The sequence below is a fragment of the Nematolebias whitei genome, chromosome 14, assembly GCF_014905685.2.
Source record: "Nematolebias whitei isolate Nwh7 chromosome 14, NemWhi1, whole genome shotgun sequence".
Lineage (NCBI taxonomy): Eukaryota > Metazoa > Chordata > Actinopteri > Cyprinodontiformes > Rivulidae > Nematolebias > Nematolebias whitei.
In genome coordinates this window covers 12,684,212-12,701,994 of record NC_056511.1, presented here as the reverse complement: position 1 = coordinate 12,701,994, position 17,783 = coordinate 12,684,212, and the positions used below count along the sequence as shown (strand labels likewise).

The following is a 17,783-nucleotide window of genomic DNA, read 5'->3' as shown; positions in this document are numbered from 1 at the left end:
ATTCAGAATTGACATCAAAATCTTACAAAGCCCTCAACAACCTAGCTCCATCTTATGCTACATATCTTATTGTTCCAGAGCACTTCGCTCTCAGGCTGCAGGCTTACTTGTGGTTCCTAGAGTTTCCAAGAGCAGAATGGGACGAAGACCTTTCAGTTATCAGGCTCCTCTCTTGTGGAACCAATTTCCAGTTTCTGTCTGTGAGGCTGACACATTGTCCAGTTTTAAGACTGGGATTAAGACTTTCCTTTTTGATAAATCCTATAGCAGGGCTATTCAACTAAATCACTCAAGAGCCACAGTTACTGAAAGCCAAGAGCTCAGGGGCTGAACATCCAGTCGTTATTGTCATTAAGTAAGTTTGTTTTATGATTTAAAATCTAGTTTTATTTTAAAATGAACCCATTGGTGGTGCAAACTGAGCACACCTGTGGCCCTGATTTGGCCCCTGGGCCGCCAGTTAAATAGCCCTGACCTATAGTTAGTATTGGTTTGTTATTCTGCTATAGGATTAGACTACTGGAACACAAATTGACCACATTTCTTAAAATGAATTGTTACAATGGAATACTTTTCATTTGATATTAATTCTATCTTAACATATGATTCTCGACCTGCCATTGTGTATCTGTTCCTCCTTCCTGTTCCTCTCAAACCCAGCCGGTCGAAGCAGATTGGCCCGAGCCTGGTTCTGCTAAAAGTTTCTTCCTCATGAGGGAGATTTTCCCTTTCCACTGTTGCCGTGCTCAGGATGAGAGTCTGCGATCAAAGCAGTCTGCTCCTTAGATAAATAATGTTACTAAATGAATTTTTAAGTATATGAATGTTTCTGTTCAGTGCCCTGAGACGACTTCTGTTGTGACTTGGCGCTATATAAATAAACTGAATTGAACAGTCATCCTCCAATGCAAGAGTTGGGGGTTCGAATTCACCAGCAGTCACATGCTGAAGTGTTCCTGGACAAGACACTGAACCCCTGATTGCATCTGATGTGTCCCATAAGTGTATTAACACGATCTAAAGCACTGATTGGTCTCTTTAGAATGATTTGTTCAATTAGCTTTGTAGAGATCTAGTAAAGTGCTGTATGAATGGGTAAATGAGGACACAGATTGTAGTGTAATGTGCTTTGAGTGTCTTGATAAGATACAAAGTAGAAAGGCACTGTACAAGTACAGTCCATTTACCATAAAATATAACAGGTGAAGGTAAAACTGGGCTTTCACAATTTGTGTCTGATTAGTTGGATGAGGCAAACAAGCATCTTTCCCATCTGGAAATTGTCCATTAAAGGAAAAGAGTTAAAAAAGAATAAAATAACTCGGCATAACTATCTTTAGACTGAACGCTGGCTGTACTTCTTCAGATATTCGAGGCTGGGTCCCAGCATGAGGTCACCAATATTTGTCTTGGCCAGAGAATGGAAGATTACAGAGGGAGCTGAATTATTTACTCTCGACTCCGGGTGCAAATGTGGAGACAGAAAATAACTCGAGAGCAGAAAACAGCAGTGATATGAAATTGATCCTCTTTGTTGGAGCAACATCAGACTGAGGATGAGGTCATTTCTGAAATGTTACGTCACCCTGGGGACCTGCTGTCATTTCTCATTTAGTCTATCTTCTTCTCTTATCTTTACAAAGAAACATATTTGAGAAAAAGTGCAGATGTAATAACAATGCTGTCAGATTAAAAGTAAAACATTCCAAGCACTTTTGAACAAACGTCTGAACTGCGTTACCTACCCAGAGTTTGTGTTCGTAATAAAACGCGTCGAGCAGCTTGACGATGTAGGGATGGTTGCATTTAGCCAGGATGTCGATTTCCACTATGTAGTCCTCCAGCTCCTCTTCACATTTTGTCTCGATCACTTTGGCTGCAGCCAAAACACCAGTCTCTTTGTTGCTGGCCTACAAGACAAAAAAACAGAACATTAAACCCAACAAATAGAAGCAACGCAGATCTTTTGTACAAAATCCTTGTATTTTACTTTTTTTTTCCAGGTTAAAAATCTAATTCAAACCAGATTAGGACTATTCTTCCTTTTTAATAAAAATTCTACAGAAGACATTAAGGTGTAAGTTGTGGAATTACATGGATGTGAAAGATATTTGTGCCAAATTAACTGCTTAAAAACGTGAACATCAAATGAACTTTCCAGTAGAAAATCCAACAAGAAATAATCAATTTTGATAACTTGCTCAATAAAAAATACTGAGCTACTTTCCAGCTGTAAAAAAAAAAAACCACAGAAAGCCACTAAACCAGGGGTCTGCAACCTTTATGATCAAAACAGCCATTTCTGCTCCTTCGTGCACTAAATAAAATGTCTGGAGCCACAAAACCTGCTAAAACTGTGATTATCAACTGGTGGCCCATGGGCCATTTCAAGCCTGTTGGAGGAGGCTTTTCCAGACAGTAAGTGTAATATTATGAAACTAAAATATCAAATTATTATTCATATTTATTGATATTTTTACATTTTAGGGCAAAAGAAAAAAGACTGGATTTATGTAAAGAAGAAAAAATGTTTTTTTTATTTTTTTTTTACCAATTTTATAAAAATTTGAACAAGTGTGCAAGCTTATGAGAGTTTCCTTTTTAATTGTGGAAACAATTCATAAAGTATCTTATTATTAAGTAATAAAGCATAAAGTTAAGAATTAGGCCAGATTGTTGGATATATGATTGAATTTTAAAACGAAAATAAATGCTTCAAATTTGTTTTTTTCTTTCATTTTTTTTTTTGTTATCAAGTTTCACCATATTTCTTCTCAGCACCTTGCCTGAAAGGCATTTCCTCCCAAAAATTTGGTGAATTTGAGAAAAGAGATGACTGGAAGTGAGCTAAAAGAAGTGGCTAACAAACTACTAGCACGTAGTCAACAAGTTTTACTCGTCGTCAGTGGTGAAGTCTTCATTTTTGTGATGAGTATACTGCGCTTAGAAACCAAAGTACACCAGTTAGTGCAATTTAATCAATTTATTTTGATTTTTAAGCATATTGAGCATTTCCAAATTTCTCTAATGCTTATATTTGAATAAATGTACAACAAACTTTGTACAACAGTTGGCTTTGTATTAAAAACACGTTACAGAATTTATAAAACGGTATCAAAGCAAAACATGTTCAAGTACTAAGTAGTAAGTACATAATTATACGATAATTCGCTGGATAAGCAAGTGTAATAAACGAGCGCTGCATACAGATAAAATTGTTACGAAAGCATTTAACTGCCGTTTAACGCATCATTGACACATGCCTAATTATATGTTATTTATCATTGGGCACTTTTAAGTGGTTATACTGAAATTCTTAAACTTTTCTAGTGGGTATACTCTGTATACCGGCGTATCACGTAGACTACACCACTGCTCCTTGTGTACATCACTCACATACTGACAAAATCAATTACAGGAAAACTACTAAAACTAGCCATTTCTTGTGGGTACAGCAACCAATAAACTTGTTTTATGTTAGTTTTGGTCAAAAGTTGGAGCCGCTGCAGAGGGACCAAAGAGCAACATGTGGCTCCAGAGCTGCAGGTTGCAGACCCCCGCACTAAACAGATATTAAATTGCTGACTTGCATAGCTACACAGTGAGTAGATACCAATGCGAGAGCAGGCTAATTACTGAAAGAAACGCACCGATGAGTGACTCAGATGGCACGGAATTCAAAAGGATGAACACTGTGTGACGTATGATGCGAAAGCAGACTGACGATACGTTGTGGTAAAACTCTATTGTGTTCCTGGTCAGAACCACATGATCTGCGTGAGGACAGTCGGGGTAATAAAACAGTGATGAGACCAACATCACGTGATGTCATGCTTTGACATACATCACATGTGTTACCATTTCTGTATTTTCTCCCTCAAAGATGGTGCGGTTTGACTTCTACAAAAAGTCAACTTCTAGGAGGAGCACCACATGTGTAGTGTGATGTGCGCTGGGGAGAAAACCAAAGATTACGACTATTTCGGTGTACGCGTGCTCATCCAGTGACCTGCAGGAACAACAGACTAAACAGCCTGCTGATGTATGATGCCTTCTTGGTTTACAGGGGTTGTGGGAAAACATCTGAGAAAACATGTCTGACCCTCAGTGACTCACACTCATCACATTAGGCCATCTGTGTCTTCATTTGGCATCTAAGAGTAAAATCTGCCCCCACACCCATCAAAGAAAAGCCACAGTGTGAGTCAACAGGTCGTCTGCTCCTGCCATCAAACCATCAGTCAGTCGGGCAACAAGCCTCAACAGTAAACGCTGAGACACTCACTTTCACAGTGTCGTTAGCATCACACTGCTATAAACAAACTGTGGTTGTGTTTCAGCCGAACTGGACAGAGCCATATCTGCTGAAGACCAGGTTTGAAACATTTCACCACAGCTCCCCTCCCATGGACATCTTCAGCTGGACAAAATTAAGGAGAAACACGAAGCCCTGGTCTTCAGAAATATTTACTTTTTATCCTCAAAATTAGGCTGCTGTTGTAAACTCAAACAGCTTTCTTGACCCGGCTTCAAAAGAGCCTTCACCCTCGCACAAAACTGCAACATGTCAGTGGTAACAAGGCTGAGGAATGTGCCTCTGGCCTTCTGATGACTGGATGTGGGGAGAAAACGGGGCGGACAAATTCCAAACCTTGTGCATTTTTGTGACGCCTTTTATTGTGCTGCGATGGGAACGTGTGACGTCAAACAGGATCCTCTAGTATAAAACGTAGCGACAAGTGTTTGTTTTTATGCGAATCTCTGAAACTGCTTATGCCCACACAACGAGGAAAAAACACTTTAAACATCTCAGTTCATCTCACATCGAACCTCCTTACTTTCTAAAAATCAGTATGATGTCAAGTGACAGGCGGTTTGCATGCTTGGAAATCTGTTCACAATTGGCAGTATGAAGATATATTTATGTCTTCAAATTATATCCATAGCTCTTGTACTTGTATGCAGTGTTGCCAGATCTCACGATAGAAACAAGCAACCAGCTCTACGAAAACGAGCCCAAAAAAAGCCCAACTGGCAACCCGCCACATTGTGTAAAACAGAGGCCGTTTTTAAACATACATGTATTATGACAATACACATAACAGCAAAATTGTGCTAACACTTTGAATAATATACTTTTAAGCTCTGATAAAAAATAATAATAATAATAAAACACCACATTTTGCATATGTAACAGCAAACTCATCGTAAACACAGTCAACAAAAAAAAAACTATTTAAACCGTTTGAATGCAAAGACACACATGCCGTGGTCTCGTCACTCTGGGCTCTGGCTGGCTGGTATTGTGAATGACGACACAGGAGCTAAGTTCGATCACCTCGTTTACTCAACTCCAACTGAGATCACAGAGTAACTGAACAATGGAATAACGGTAAGCGACAAAAATAATTTTTTCTACATATTTTTAGAAAAAAAAACATCTTGACATCTGCGTGTGATTGGGGCCCCCTAGTGGTCAGCCACAGAATGAGCGTTGGTTTGGGTGTGCGCCTTTCGCCTCGCCAACTTGGGCGGCGGGAGGGATAAACGGGAAACGGGGGTGTGGAAGGGACAAACTACCTACTACCACTCGTCTTTTGCTTTATTGTGCGGAGCTGGGAGATAATCAAGTTTCACTCGGAAAGAAAGTCAAGCCCAAATAAGAAACTTCACGTTCAAAAACAAGCCAAAAAAAAAAAACATAACCCGCGACTCTGCAAGCGACTTTAAAAACAAACAAGCCCAAATTTGCTTATAATAAGCAAACTTGGCAACACTGCTTATATTTTACTTTCCACATACCAACACTTCAAAAGGAAACGTAAATTTGAGTAATAGTACATCAAAAAAACAACGTATAGCAAAACCCGACTTGTCTAGTTGTGCAAACGATTGTGTTTAGATCAACATTTATTAGGTGCGTTCAAGAATAGCAAAATCTTACACACAGGTATCACATATTTATCCTCCTGGTTATTCGGGTCAAAATGACCCATAATGCTTCAGTGCAAACCCTGAGGCCTCGTGGGTCATTTTGACCCAAGAGTAGCAGAGGAGGGTTTAGAAACTAAAGAAAAGAAAAAAAAAGTTTTATTTTCAATCAAAAGTCCAGACCTAATGGAAGAACATAATTTGTGACTAATGCTACAAAAAATCCAAACCATGTAGGGCAAAAAAGTTTTTATTTTATTTTATTTTTTTTAAGAATTACAATCTCAAGGGAGTAGAAGTGCTGCGGACCGTAGCTGCTGCAGCATCCCATGAGAAAACAACAGCTCTCTGTTTTCAAACCCACAAACTCTCGCTAAGCCGCACTCCGGAGAACAACAATCTTTGTCCTTGTTTGGGGTTGGTTTCCATGGTTACGGTCCAAATAACTTTTTAATGTTGCGTCTCATCACATTTGTTCCCCGTTTGTCTGCAGAAAATAGCTGCACTCAGGCTATTGTACTATTTTTAGCAAAAAGCCCAACAATTGACTAGTATTACACACCTTTGATATTTTAATTGGCTTTCATAAATTTTTATATTTTCCATGCTTGGTGCTGCTTAAAAGTTTTGGGGTTTATGAATGTTTACACTTTCTTTTCTTTTTAATAATAGGAGATACGTCTGGACCAGTTTACCCTGAGCTCTTCCAGCGGAGCCTTGCTGTTGTAATACACAGAGAATGTCGTTTGTCTTGCTGAAAAAAAAAAAAAAAACACCCTGAAGAACATGTTTCCTGAGTGACAGCATGTGTGGGTTGAAGCCTAAGAACCTCTACATAACATTTAACTTAATTGGCACCTTTACAGATGTGCAAGATTTCATTGCAATAAGCACACACACACCACGTAGCACAGTATGCTGATGACTAACCGGATAGTTTATGCGTTCTTCATGCTGAGGAATGAGATGTTTATCATCAAAAGGTTTTGAATTTTTGATGGAATTCTATTCAAAAAACTATGTAATTATTGGCAAGTATAACAGTTGCAACAGTAGGAACAAACTTTGTGGATTAATAATAGTTTTCAGGTTTTGTTCTTGAGTTTTTTGCCATCGAATTTTGTTTTTAATGCTATAAATGGAGGTCGTAACCTTTGGATATCTGTTTTCAGGCATCACCCCTTCCATATACCGTGATTTCTCTGGATTCTGTAAAACAAAATAATAGTTGTAATATTTTAAACGTTGGTGATAAAGTCCTGACGTCCTTTAAAATTTTACATAGCCATTTTTTTTTACATTACTCCTCATACGAAATCTTAACTATTGTGCGCGTCTGATTTTAAAGGTGGTCGGTTTTAAATATAACCTGCAATCTTACAAAATAATAATAATTATAAGTTTTGTTAGATGCCAAGGTCTTTTTATTGTCTTTTTTTTTTTTGTTTTCGACTCGGTGATTAATTGAGTATGTAAGTCCTGATGTAAGCTCAGTCATCCAGGTAAATAAATCACAAAAAGTGAAGAATCTGTCCAGATGACCTGACTTAACTTTTTTTTTGTGAAGTGAATATATAACAATAAATAAATCAATAGGCTTAATGTTTGATTATATGCTTATTATCTGCTTTAACCAAAACTTAGTTTTTGTTAATTGCCACCCACAGCATGCGTTTATTTTTTGTCAGATTTGTTCATCACCCCTGCTTGTGTAAAGTTTTACTTACATCTCAGCAACTGTCTGCTTGATAAAAGCGTAAGCTGAAAGATAAACTAGGAAGACAATGTTACTGACTCAATAACCACGGACTTGTGTTGAATGCACCATTTGTTTACACTTTAAAATTAACACGCAGTCTTTTCTTCTGACTCAAGCTGGGAAATAACGTGTTCAGCACCGACAATGTTTAGCTTTATGCTAATTTCTGTGGTTTTTTGGGGTTTTTTTGGCTTAAAAGCTTCCAGACAGTTCATATTCAAACTACACCATCAAGAACAAAATAACCTAAAACGAAAATCCTCAAAAACCTTCCACTTCTTATAGCCAACGTTTTAATATGTATACCTGGAAAACACAATCACCGTTAGTGAATCTGATGACTTCCTGAGGTCAATCACCTCCTGGTTGAACGAGCTTACCACATGCTGATGTTTGCAGAGTTATGCTCTCTGCAAAGCACACACCTCCCTTCAGGGGGGGTGGCAACATGAATGTGTTAGACCTTTGCCCCATCATAAACCTATAAACCTCCCCTCCTCTGTATGTTCTCTTTACAGTCCTGCAAGCAGGAATGTGGCTCTCAGTACCTGCGTACCCTCCGTCAGCAGGCGTCCGTGTGTAGCAGCTACACAAACTTTAAACTTTTACAGCTTTAAAGGGCACAAACAGAAACATCCGACGCATCGTCTCCAAGCTTCCTCTCTTGCCCAATCTGCTGACTGCATTTAAAAGACGTTTGCTTTTCCAGGCGTGTTAGGCGTGAAGCATGAAACTGAGTGACACTCATGCTAACGTCAACCACACGCCCTAAAATGAAGCAGTCGCTTTAGGATGTGAATGTTTTGATCAGCATTACGAAAAAAAAAAGTGAAAAATTCAAAGTAAAACAGCTCAGTGTGGACGGAAATTATGACACTTTACAAAAGACCTTGTAAAAAAAAAAAAATTAAAAAAAGATGCCAATCATTTTTTCTAAGTGAACTTTCACAACCAAGAATCTCATGACAAATGAGAAACACTTCCCGAGTACAGCACAAACAGACTGTGGTAGTTACAATTCTGGTTTTTAAGAGCGTGCTACAGGAAGAAGAAAACCAAACAGGTACTGCAAGATTATTAAGTGAAACTATATCCACTGTGATTAAAACGGTGGCAACGTGGGTTAAAAAAACATAAACACAGACCAACTACATGATAGCAAGCCCTTCCGTATTAGAAACAAACAAAAAAAAACTAAGCGTTAATGAGCAAACTTTATGAAACTGAGACTTTCTGACAAAAAAAAATGCAGCTCAACAAACTCGGCTTTGCAAACAGTGAGCATTGCAATGAATCTAAGGATGTTGGAAAGCATCTTTTAAGAGCCCCAGCATTGGGGTCACAGGGCTGACGGGGACTCCCAGCACAGGGTGCTCCCACCCAACCAGCTGGGCTCTTATCAGTCAGCATGGGCTCAGCTGTGCCCCGAGATTAGACGCAGGGAAAGCACAGACTTTCTGCAGCAGGGATGACCTCTACGCCGACTACACCTCAACATACCGTGACAGCAGTGTCATGCTCAAAAGTGTCATGAGTTTTGCATTTTTAATCATTTTTAAACCAAAAGGATTAAGAAATATATCTTTCCTGTGTGGTTAAAAAGCAAAGACTAGAGTTGAATGTGACTTTTTTTTTTTTTTTTTTGGTGAGCCTTTATGAATTTTATCCGCTCAGATCTTTTAAAAGTATAGGATTTTATGGAAAGGTTATGAACAATTTCTATCTTATAGTATCTGCTGTAAACTGAACGTCTTGATTTGAAGATATTTCTAACCAGAACAATGCGCTCAAATTTAGTTTTAGCAAGAACAAAACCAAAGTGGATTCCAGCCGTTTAAAAGGAACTCCAGTCTTTAAAACGTCTACAGTTAACATATAGCTGTTCTATGAATCTTTACAACACTGACAATACAGAATTACTTATAAAAATGTATGATTACTTAAATTAAAAAAATATATATATATACACACAACAGCTAGCTGTAGCCTGAGGTATTACCATTTGGTAAAATCACAATATTTTTGCAGGAATAAATATTATTAAAGTTATCTTGTTCAGACTAGGGGTCTGCAACCTGCGGCTCCAGAGCCACATGCGGCTCTTTGGTCCCTCTGCAGCGGCTCTTTCAAGCTTTGACCAAAACTGACATAAAACTGAATTTTATTGGTTGTTTTAACAACAACAAAAATAAATAAATACATACATAAAGCTGGTTTTTAGTAGTTTTTATTGTTCAGCTTTTTGGTCATTTCCAAATATGTGAATACTAGAACTAATACAATAAGTAAAACATACTAACTAACTTTATGCGTTATTTCTATACTTAATCATTTTGCCCACAATAAAAAAAATAAAATCACAGGTCTGCACAAGGCAGTTTTATTATTTTTTAAATTTATTTAAATAATGGTTAAAAAAAAAACAACAACTATATTTTCATTCTTTACAATAATCTGTTATTTATTTTGTTTTAAATTGTAAAAAATATCAATAAATGTAAAAAAAAAATAAAAAAAATAAACATTTTTAGCTTTACAGTATGTGGCCTCTACTGGCTACAACCCACCCCCCAAAAGCGGCCCATAGGCCACCAATTGCTAACCACAGTTGTAGCGGCTCTGGACACGTTTAATTTAGTGAACGAAGGCGCAAAAATGGCTCTTATCGTAAAGGTTGCAGACCCCTGGACTAGACATCAACTCATCAGTTGAGTCAGAAATAAACTCTCATTTAAAGAGCTTTATACAGCAACTATTCCATTAGCTGTTCGCAGCCTTTTCACAGAAACCAACTCTAAAATACCTGAACAACTGCTCTGACATGCTGTAAATGATGAACAAAACACTGGTTAAAGACCTGAAACATGATGAGACTGATAAAAAGATTTTAAGACCAGATTAAAATTGTCAAAGATGAGTCAATATGTTATCACCAACAATCCTCCATTTAAAAAAAGTTACAAAACAAATTCATCTTTCAATTTTAATCATGTACTTGAGACAAGCTGTTCTTCTGAGAGGGCCTGAATAAACGGAGTTTGTACTTCAGGTGGGCACCAACTACAGAACACCATTAAAGTCCAGGTTTAGCACAGTCTTTTTACACTCCAGAGCCACGGGGACCATGGGGATTCGACGGCGTGTATCCTCACATCCTGAGAGTGTCTATGGAGACGGTTCACCAGAGGCAGCAGCAGGGCAATGTGCTCAGCGGCACGTGACTCATTAATTAGTGAGAGGAACCAACAACTCATCTGTTTCATGCCCCGACTGTAGCGATGCGCACAGAATTCAAGAAGAGTAAACAAGTGTCGAATGTTCAAACAAAGTGCTTTCCATGCACAAGACAACATAAATTAATTTCTTAATTCTAGTAAAGGGTCTGTATTTAGTGATTGGCATGGTCATTTTTCTATGCATACCCCTCATGCCTTAACCAGACATGCCTATGACAGTGACCTAAGCTACAGCATGCATACAAGTCATTTAATTCAATTCAGTTTAAAACTCCGTCATGATGAAGAAACTTTTAGCACAGGATTATTAAACAAAACTGCTCGGGGGTGGGTGTCACAGTTTCTGAAAGCCAACAGCTTGGGGGCCAGACATGCAGTGATTATGTAGATAAACAAAGTTTTACAATGATCTGTATCTTTTAAATGTGTTTATTTTATTGCATTGAATCATAAATGCAAAAAACAGAACCCAAAACCCAGAAGCAAAAAAATAAATAAATAATAATTTTTATTATTATAAATTTTTTATGAAGTGGGCCGGACTCCAGCCCACGGGCCACCAGTTGATAGCACTTCTTTAGCAGAAGGCTCAGGACAAGCGGCCAGCTGCTTCGACCAGCTGGGTTTGACCTCTAGATGCGTCATGAAGGACCCCACTCACCCAGCACACACAATTTTTTGCCCCACTACCCTCAGGAGGGAGGTTGAGGAGCATTAAGTGTAGAACCACTAGACTGAGGAACAACTTCTACCCTGAAGCTGTTAGACTCATGAATCTCTAACCAGAATTATCACTGTGGGGAAAAAAAAAGATTAAAAAAAAGATACTAAGATAGAAATAGTATCAAATGAAATCTTTTTCAATTTTAGCAAATCATTTAAGGAAATTAGGTCAATTTGTCCTCAGCAGTCGACGCCTATAGCAGCGTAACAAGCCAACCCTAACTATAGGATTTATCAAAAAGGAAAGTCTTAGGCCCAGTCTTAAAACTGGAACGCGTGTCAGCCTCATGGACAGAAACTGGAAGTTGGTTCAACAAGAGAGGAGCCTGATAACTGAAAGAGCTTCCTCCCATTCTGATTTTGGAAACTCTAGGAACCGCGAGTAAGCCTGCAGTCTGAGCACTTCCAGATAAGATGGTGCAAAAGATAGTTTGTAAAATAAAAGTTCTGAGTGTTAGTTTTCTAAACAACAAAAGCACCAAATGGTTAAATCAAAAACAGCTGAAAACAGCAAATTTAAAAAAAAAAAAAAAAAAAGTCAACATTGCATACCTGAAGCTTTAACTGCACTTGTGCAACGAGGCCGTCAAGTCGAGAAAAACACGATGAGTGAGTTTACCTGAGAACACCGTCACCGTTTATCAGATAACACGAAAAAAAACTCCCGTTCAAGCAACAAACACGAAACTTTGTGTTCTGATAAAACTTAAAATCTTATACGTTATTGTTAAACGAAAAAGACAACTAAAAAGGAGAAAAATCTGGAGGAGGAAAGCTCGAGCTATTATTTAAGCATTTAGGATCATGATCTCACTCAACGCTGTGCTTATCTTATAAAAATCTATCTGAGGCGGTTGTGTTGAAATCCACACGTATGTGAAAAGGCAAGACTTGATAAGATTCCTGGACAGTGCCAGCGGGATACTTTGCATGTCTCACAGACACATCTTGTTGCTGACAGATTGATGAAGTGCACTGCGTGTGTGAAGAAAGCTTAACGCAACGTTCTTTGACACTGAACGTAGGAGTAGAGAAACGTTTGTCATGTTATGACATGATAAGGAAGATCCAGGTGGTTGTGATGACATTGAAAAGTTCAGTTTCTTAATATTTACTTGGCTTTTTAAACCAAAGCGACCGATTCATCCGTAAATATTGTTTCATTTCTGTTTGTGTTCTGCCAAATTCCAGTAGTTTTTTTCATTTTAAATTTTTTTAAAGGGGAAAATATATTGTTTTTGGTCTAAAAAGGCCAAATATTCACATTAACTCACCACAGGGCGATACTCAAATAAAGTCTCATCTTTAAAACTCTTTAAAGGACCTTTCCAGGTTGTCCCCGTGCAATAATAGGTTTTCTGTGGATGCTTTGGTTTCATCCCACAAATAAAAACCTGCATGTAAGGTTAATTGTTAACTAATTTGTCTTTAGGTGAGAGAGTGAATGGTTGTCTTGTTTGTCTCCATGCGTCCCTGCGATGGACTGGAGACCTGTCCAGGGTGTCCCCTGCCTCTTCCAGTGACAGATGGACATGGACACCAGCGACCACAGCAAGCTGCAAAAGAAGAAGCGAGGTAGGTAGGATGGATGTTTGAGGCGCAAACACTGTTTTTACGAGTTTATCAGCTGTAAAAACCTGCTGCCATGCTGATTGACAGCAATATGTCAACTGCTTAAAACAAAAACTGTAATGAAACATTTTTCTTTAGGTTTGTACAACACACACACATCCATCCATTAACATTACTGCTAATTCTTTGTGGGCCATGGGGGTCACTGGTGCCCATGTCCAGCAGTTACTGCACGAGAGATGGGGTACATCCTGGACAAGTCGCAAGTCTATCACAGGGCCACAATATACAAACATAAATAAAACTAGAGCAAGTATATTTCCTGTGAAAATTCAGCGAGAATGCTTATTGCTGAAGAACTTGATGAAAAACAGACTTTGGTATAACTTTGCAGAAAGTAGCACAAAATATAGGAAAATAGCTAAAAAAAAAAAGATTTGCTGAAATTAGCAAAAAATAGCTGAAAGATAGCTGAAATGCAGAAAGAAGCTTAAACTACCAAAAGGAAGTGGAAATAGCTGAAAAGGCTAAAATTAGCATAAAACAGCTAAATGTAGCTGAAATAGCAGAAACAAGTCAAAACTAGCAGAAAAAGCAGAAAGGAGCATAAGAAGCTGAAATTACCATAAATAAGTTATAGGTTGAAAGTAGCAAAATAAATACCATGAAAAACTTGAATTTATCTGAAAACGGCTGTAATTAGCTAAAAAAAAAAAAAAAAAAACTTAAAAAAGTAGCTGAAAAGGTAGAAAAAGCAGAAGAAAGTAGAAAGAACATGTTTGCCAGATTAGGCTGAAAGAAGCATAAAGTGAAAATTATCTGAAAAAAGCTGAAATTAGCATAAAACAGCTAAACAGTAGCTGAAAATGACTAAGTTGAAACTTTCAGAAATAAGATGAAATTAGCATAAGATGAAATTAGCAGAAAGGAATTAGAAGAAGCACAAAAATGTTTTAATTAGCAGAACAAAGCTGAAAGAAGCACAAAACAGCTGAAAAAACACCTGAAATTAGCTGAAAAATGTCTAAATGTGCACAAGGAAGCTGAAAGAAGCTGAAGCAGAACAAAATGTGAAAGGAGCAGTAAGGTTGTAAACATATTTAAAGATATGAAGGAAATGAGCTCAATTAATTTTCTATGATATGAAAAGTGGCAGAAAATGCTAAATATTTCAACAAGCTAAAGTTGCACCAACACTAAAAGTCATAGGATTGTCCTGAAAGAACTGATGAACGTTTTGATATACGATTTGTTAAAATAGCTTAAACACTGCAGGACGAGAACCACGTCAAAAAATGTACGAAAGAAAAAATGGATCACAATAGTGTGAATGCTTTACAAGCGTTCACACTATTAATATATTTACTTCAGATCGTGTGTTCACCCTATAGGTACTCTTTAAAAAGATTATTAGCAAACTTTATTTTTTGATGTTTAACCAACCTGTGCGTTAAAAAATTCTGCATGTGATCGACGCACACAAATAAAAGTGGAAAAAACAAGGTTCCCTCTATGTAAGAAAAAATGGCCTCCAACAAGCACAGAACAGTAAACGGTGGACTCTCAGCACAATCAATCAGCTGAAGTAAAAATACCATATTTTTTGTACTATAAGGCGCAATATCAACAAATAGCTCTGTTTTCATACATGAGGCACACCGGATTATAAGGCTCACTGTCGATTTTTGAGAAAATTTAAGGATTTTAAGTGCAAAAACAGGTCTCAACTAAAAAAAGCCAAAAACACAGGTCTCAAATGGAAATGAGTCTTTGAGGCTCAATGTGATTTTTCTGTCTAAATAAAGGCTGAATGAAAAGCGCGCCTTATAGTTCGAAATATAAAGTAGGTGAAAAGCAGCTGAAGTCTGAAGAAAGCTGAGCGATCTTTATGAAGCCTGGAGACCTTTTGATCGAGACAACGTTAATGTTACAGGAAAGTCTGTGTTGGTGGAAAAATAAGAAGCAAACGGTGTGTGATTGAAAAACTTTTGCATAGTTCAGCATGCACTCTTATGAACAGTTTCTTTTGTACTAGTCACAAGTAAAACTAGATTCTTAACTAGCCCACACAAGTATCTTCATAGCACCAATCTCCAATAGAAATCCTGCTCAAGTACACACATTTAAAAAAACCATTATGTTGTACAGGACAGGGTGTTTCCTGCCTGATGCTAAATCTCCACCATCGTGGTGTTAGCGTATAAGCTAACTTGGTTACAGAACAATAGGCCGAGGGTTGTAAGGTCATTTAACAGGTTACATACATCATAGCGCTTAAAATCTAACTCTCTTGTGTTGAGCTTCTAGAAAACAAAAGTTGAACAAGACTCGGCATGAGTTTGTCCTCATCTCTCCTTTAGAGAATCCTTTTTGACACTTTGCACTCACACGACACAGCTAGAGGCCTGTTTAACCTCAGAGCAGCTTCATAAGCACACGGCTCTTGTTCTTGCAAAATAGTCTTTAAAACGGTTATTTTTTTGTGATAATCTGCTAACCCTTCCTTTGCATCTTTAGTTTTATTCGCACTCACGTCCTCAACACGCTGATCGTGATGGAGAACGCTGAGCCCCCCACCCCTCACTCAGGCCACCTCTCAAATACTTCAACAGAAAACATACAATTCGCCTCCCGGGGCTGTTCCCTCCCACACACACAAGATGGTTACTCGGAGATTTGGGAGCTGTGTGAGGAAGTTGTCGGTTTCAGAGAACCAGCGGCTGTCCCACAATTTCCTGTCTTGGCAATCATCCGTCTTCCCACTCAGCCTCCCACCCTCCATATCTGCCAGCTGCACGTATGAAGACGTCCCTCCACTTAACGAGAGGAAATGGAAGCCAAAGCTCAAACTTGATATTTGGCTAAACATGAGATGTACATTATTCCTAAATCAGATTTAAGCTTTAATTTGAGGCTTTTGTGCAGCTAAATATGTCTGTTTTCATGCTTTGTAACAGAATTGGAAAGAATTGTGATATAACCCCTCAAGTTAAGCAAGTTTTGGCTTCTTGAAGGGAAAAATAGTTAATTATGTAATATTTCATGTGGTGTCATTCCTTACTTTTTTTTAAAAAGATGCACTCTAATATGATTTATGTGACTTTTATTCAAACTTGTTGCAGAGATTTATACTTTTTTCTAACTTCTCCGTAAGGTAAAATGCACTTTTACGCAACATGGCTGCTTGAAGCACGTTGAACAGTCGCCTTCCTCATGCCTTCTGCAACATTTCCAGTCAAACCCAAGTAGCCAAACAGGTTGGCTCCTTCTTAGAAAAATAAAAACGCTGCATTTTCTGGTCAAGACAGAATTCCTCTGAAGCATTTCTTCATCCGCAGCGTAAAATGTGTCCACTGTGCTCCAGTGCAGTTTGCAGGCACAGGGGGGGCCTGTGCCCTGCGTCACAGAGGGGGGCTCAGGCAGGTCCAGATTAAATCCATCCTCTGAGGCAGAGGTTGTGGAGTTATGGAAGAAACAAAAAGAGCTTTCACTGTCCCTGGGCTGACTGTGTTGAGCATTCACAGCAAAAAAAAAAAACTGGTGGGTGTCAGAGAGGGACGACAATGTATTCTTGTTTTTTTCTACATTTGAAGATGTTTCAAATTGAAAAAAAAAAAAGTAATGTGATAATTAATGGGAGTAAAAATCATTCATTCAGTTGATTTGGGTGAGTTCAGAGTGACTCTTAACTTTTAGTTCTGGACCAACAACATATTTCAGATATCCGTCATAGATTAGCAGCAATGTTTGTGAGGTCAAACACCTCACATGTGACTGGAAGGAGTTCAACACATCCCAAAACGCAGAAAGTTAAAACAGAAACGCTTCAAAATGTGGCCCAATAATAAATAAATGACTAGGAAAAAAAAAAAGACTGGGAGATAAGAAAAGTTATAAAATAACCTAAAACTTGAAGGAACATGTGATTGACACAATTTATAAAAGTGTATTAGTCGTTATATGATTGACAGGCAGGTGCCGCGTGTTTGCGCAATCACTCCTACCTTGTAGACCTTCCCAAACGCACCGTCGCCGAGCTCTCCAACTATCTCCCAGATGTCATTTGGGTTGACGTCCCGATGGACGTGCTCGTACTGCTTCACTTTCTTTTTGGTGTCAATCCGGAGGATTTTACTCAGCTTCGCGAAAGGCATGATTTAGTCTGCGTCAACCCGAGTTCAATAAAATTAAACGCTAAAAACAATCAGTCGCTTTGGATCTCGGGTTTTACGCACGCAGGAGCGCGCCGCCTGTCAGAGAAAACTTTTATCTTTTCTTTCCGCTTTAACAAAACAAACTAAACAAAAGAGATAAAAAGCAGGATTGAAGAAGTTATTCTACTCCATCCATCTTAAACTCCAGATCTGCTGGTTCTAAGGTGAAACCGAGTCATGATGATCCTTTTTTGGAAGCTGCGCGCTGACCACCTGCCGCTGCGGACGCACGGATGGAGTTGCTGCCTGCCTGAGTGTCTGAGCAACTTGTTGATTGAGACTGAGCGACGAAGCCCCACCTTATTTCTCAACTGTCCTCCCAGTGCTGTCAGGGAAATGTAGTCCTCT

At 38.4% G+C, this 17,783-nt stretch overlaps 1 protein-coding gene across 1 annotated transcript in view; it reads right to left on the bottom strand.

Moving 5' to 3' along the window:
- Positions 1–17,473, bottom strand: part of stk10 (serine/threonine kinase 10) — a 47,179-nt gene extending 29,706 nt beyond the window's left edge. The window contains exons 1-2 of the mRNA XM_037687876.1: positions 17,226–17,473; positions 1,746–1,910 (exon numbers count right to left, since the gene is read on the bottom strand). Of these exons, the coding sequence (XP_037543804.1) occupies positions 1,746–1,910; positions 17,226–17,375 (315 nt within the window). The 5' untranslated portion in view covers positions 17,376–17,473. The remainder of the gene's footprint in view (positions 1–1,745; positions 1,911–17,225) is intronic.
- Positions 17,474–17,783: the final 310 nt, after the last annotated feature.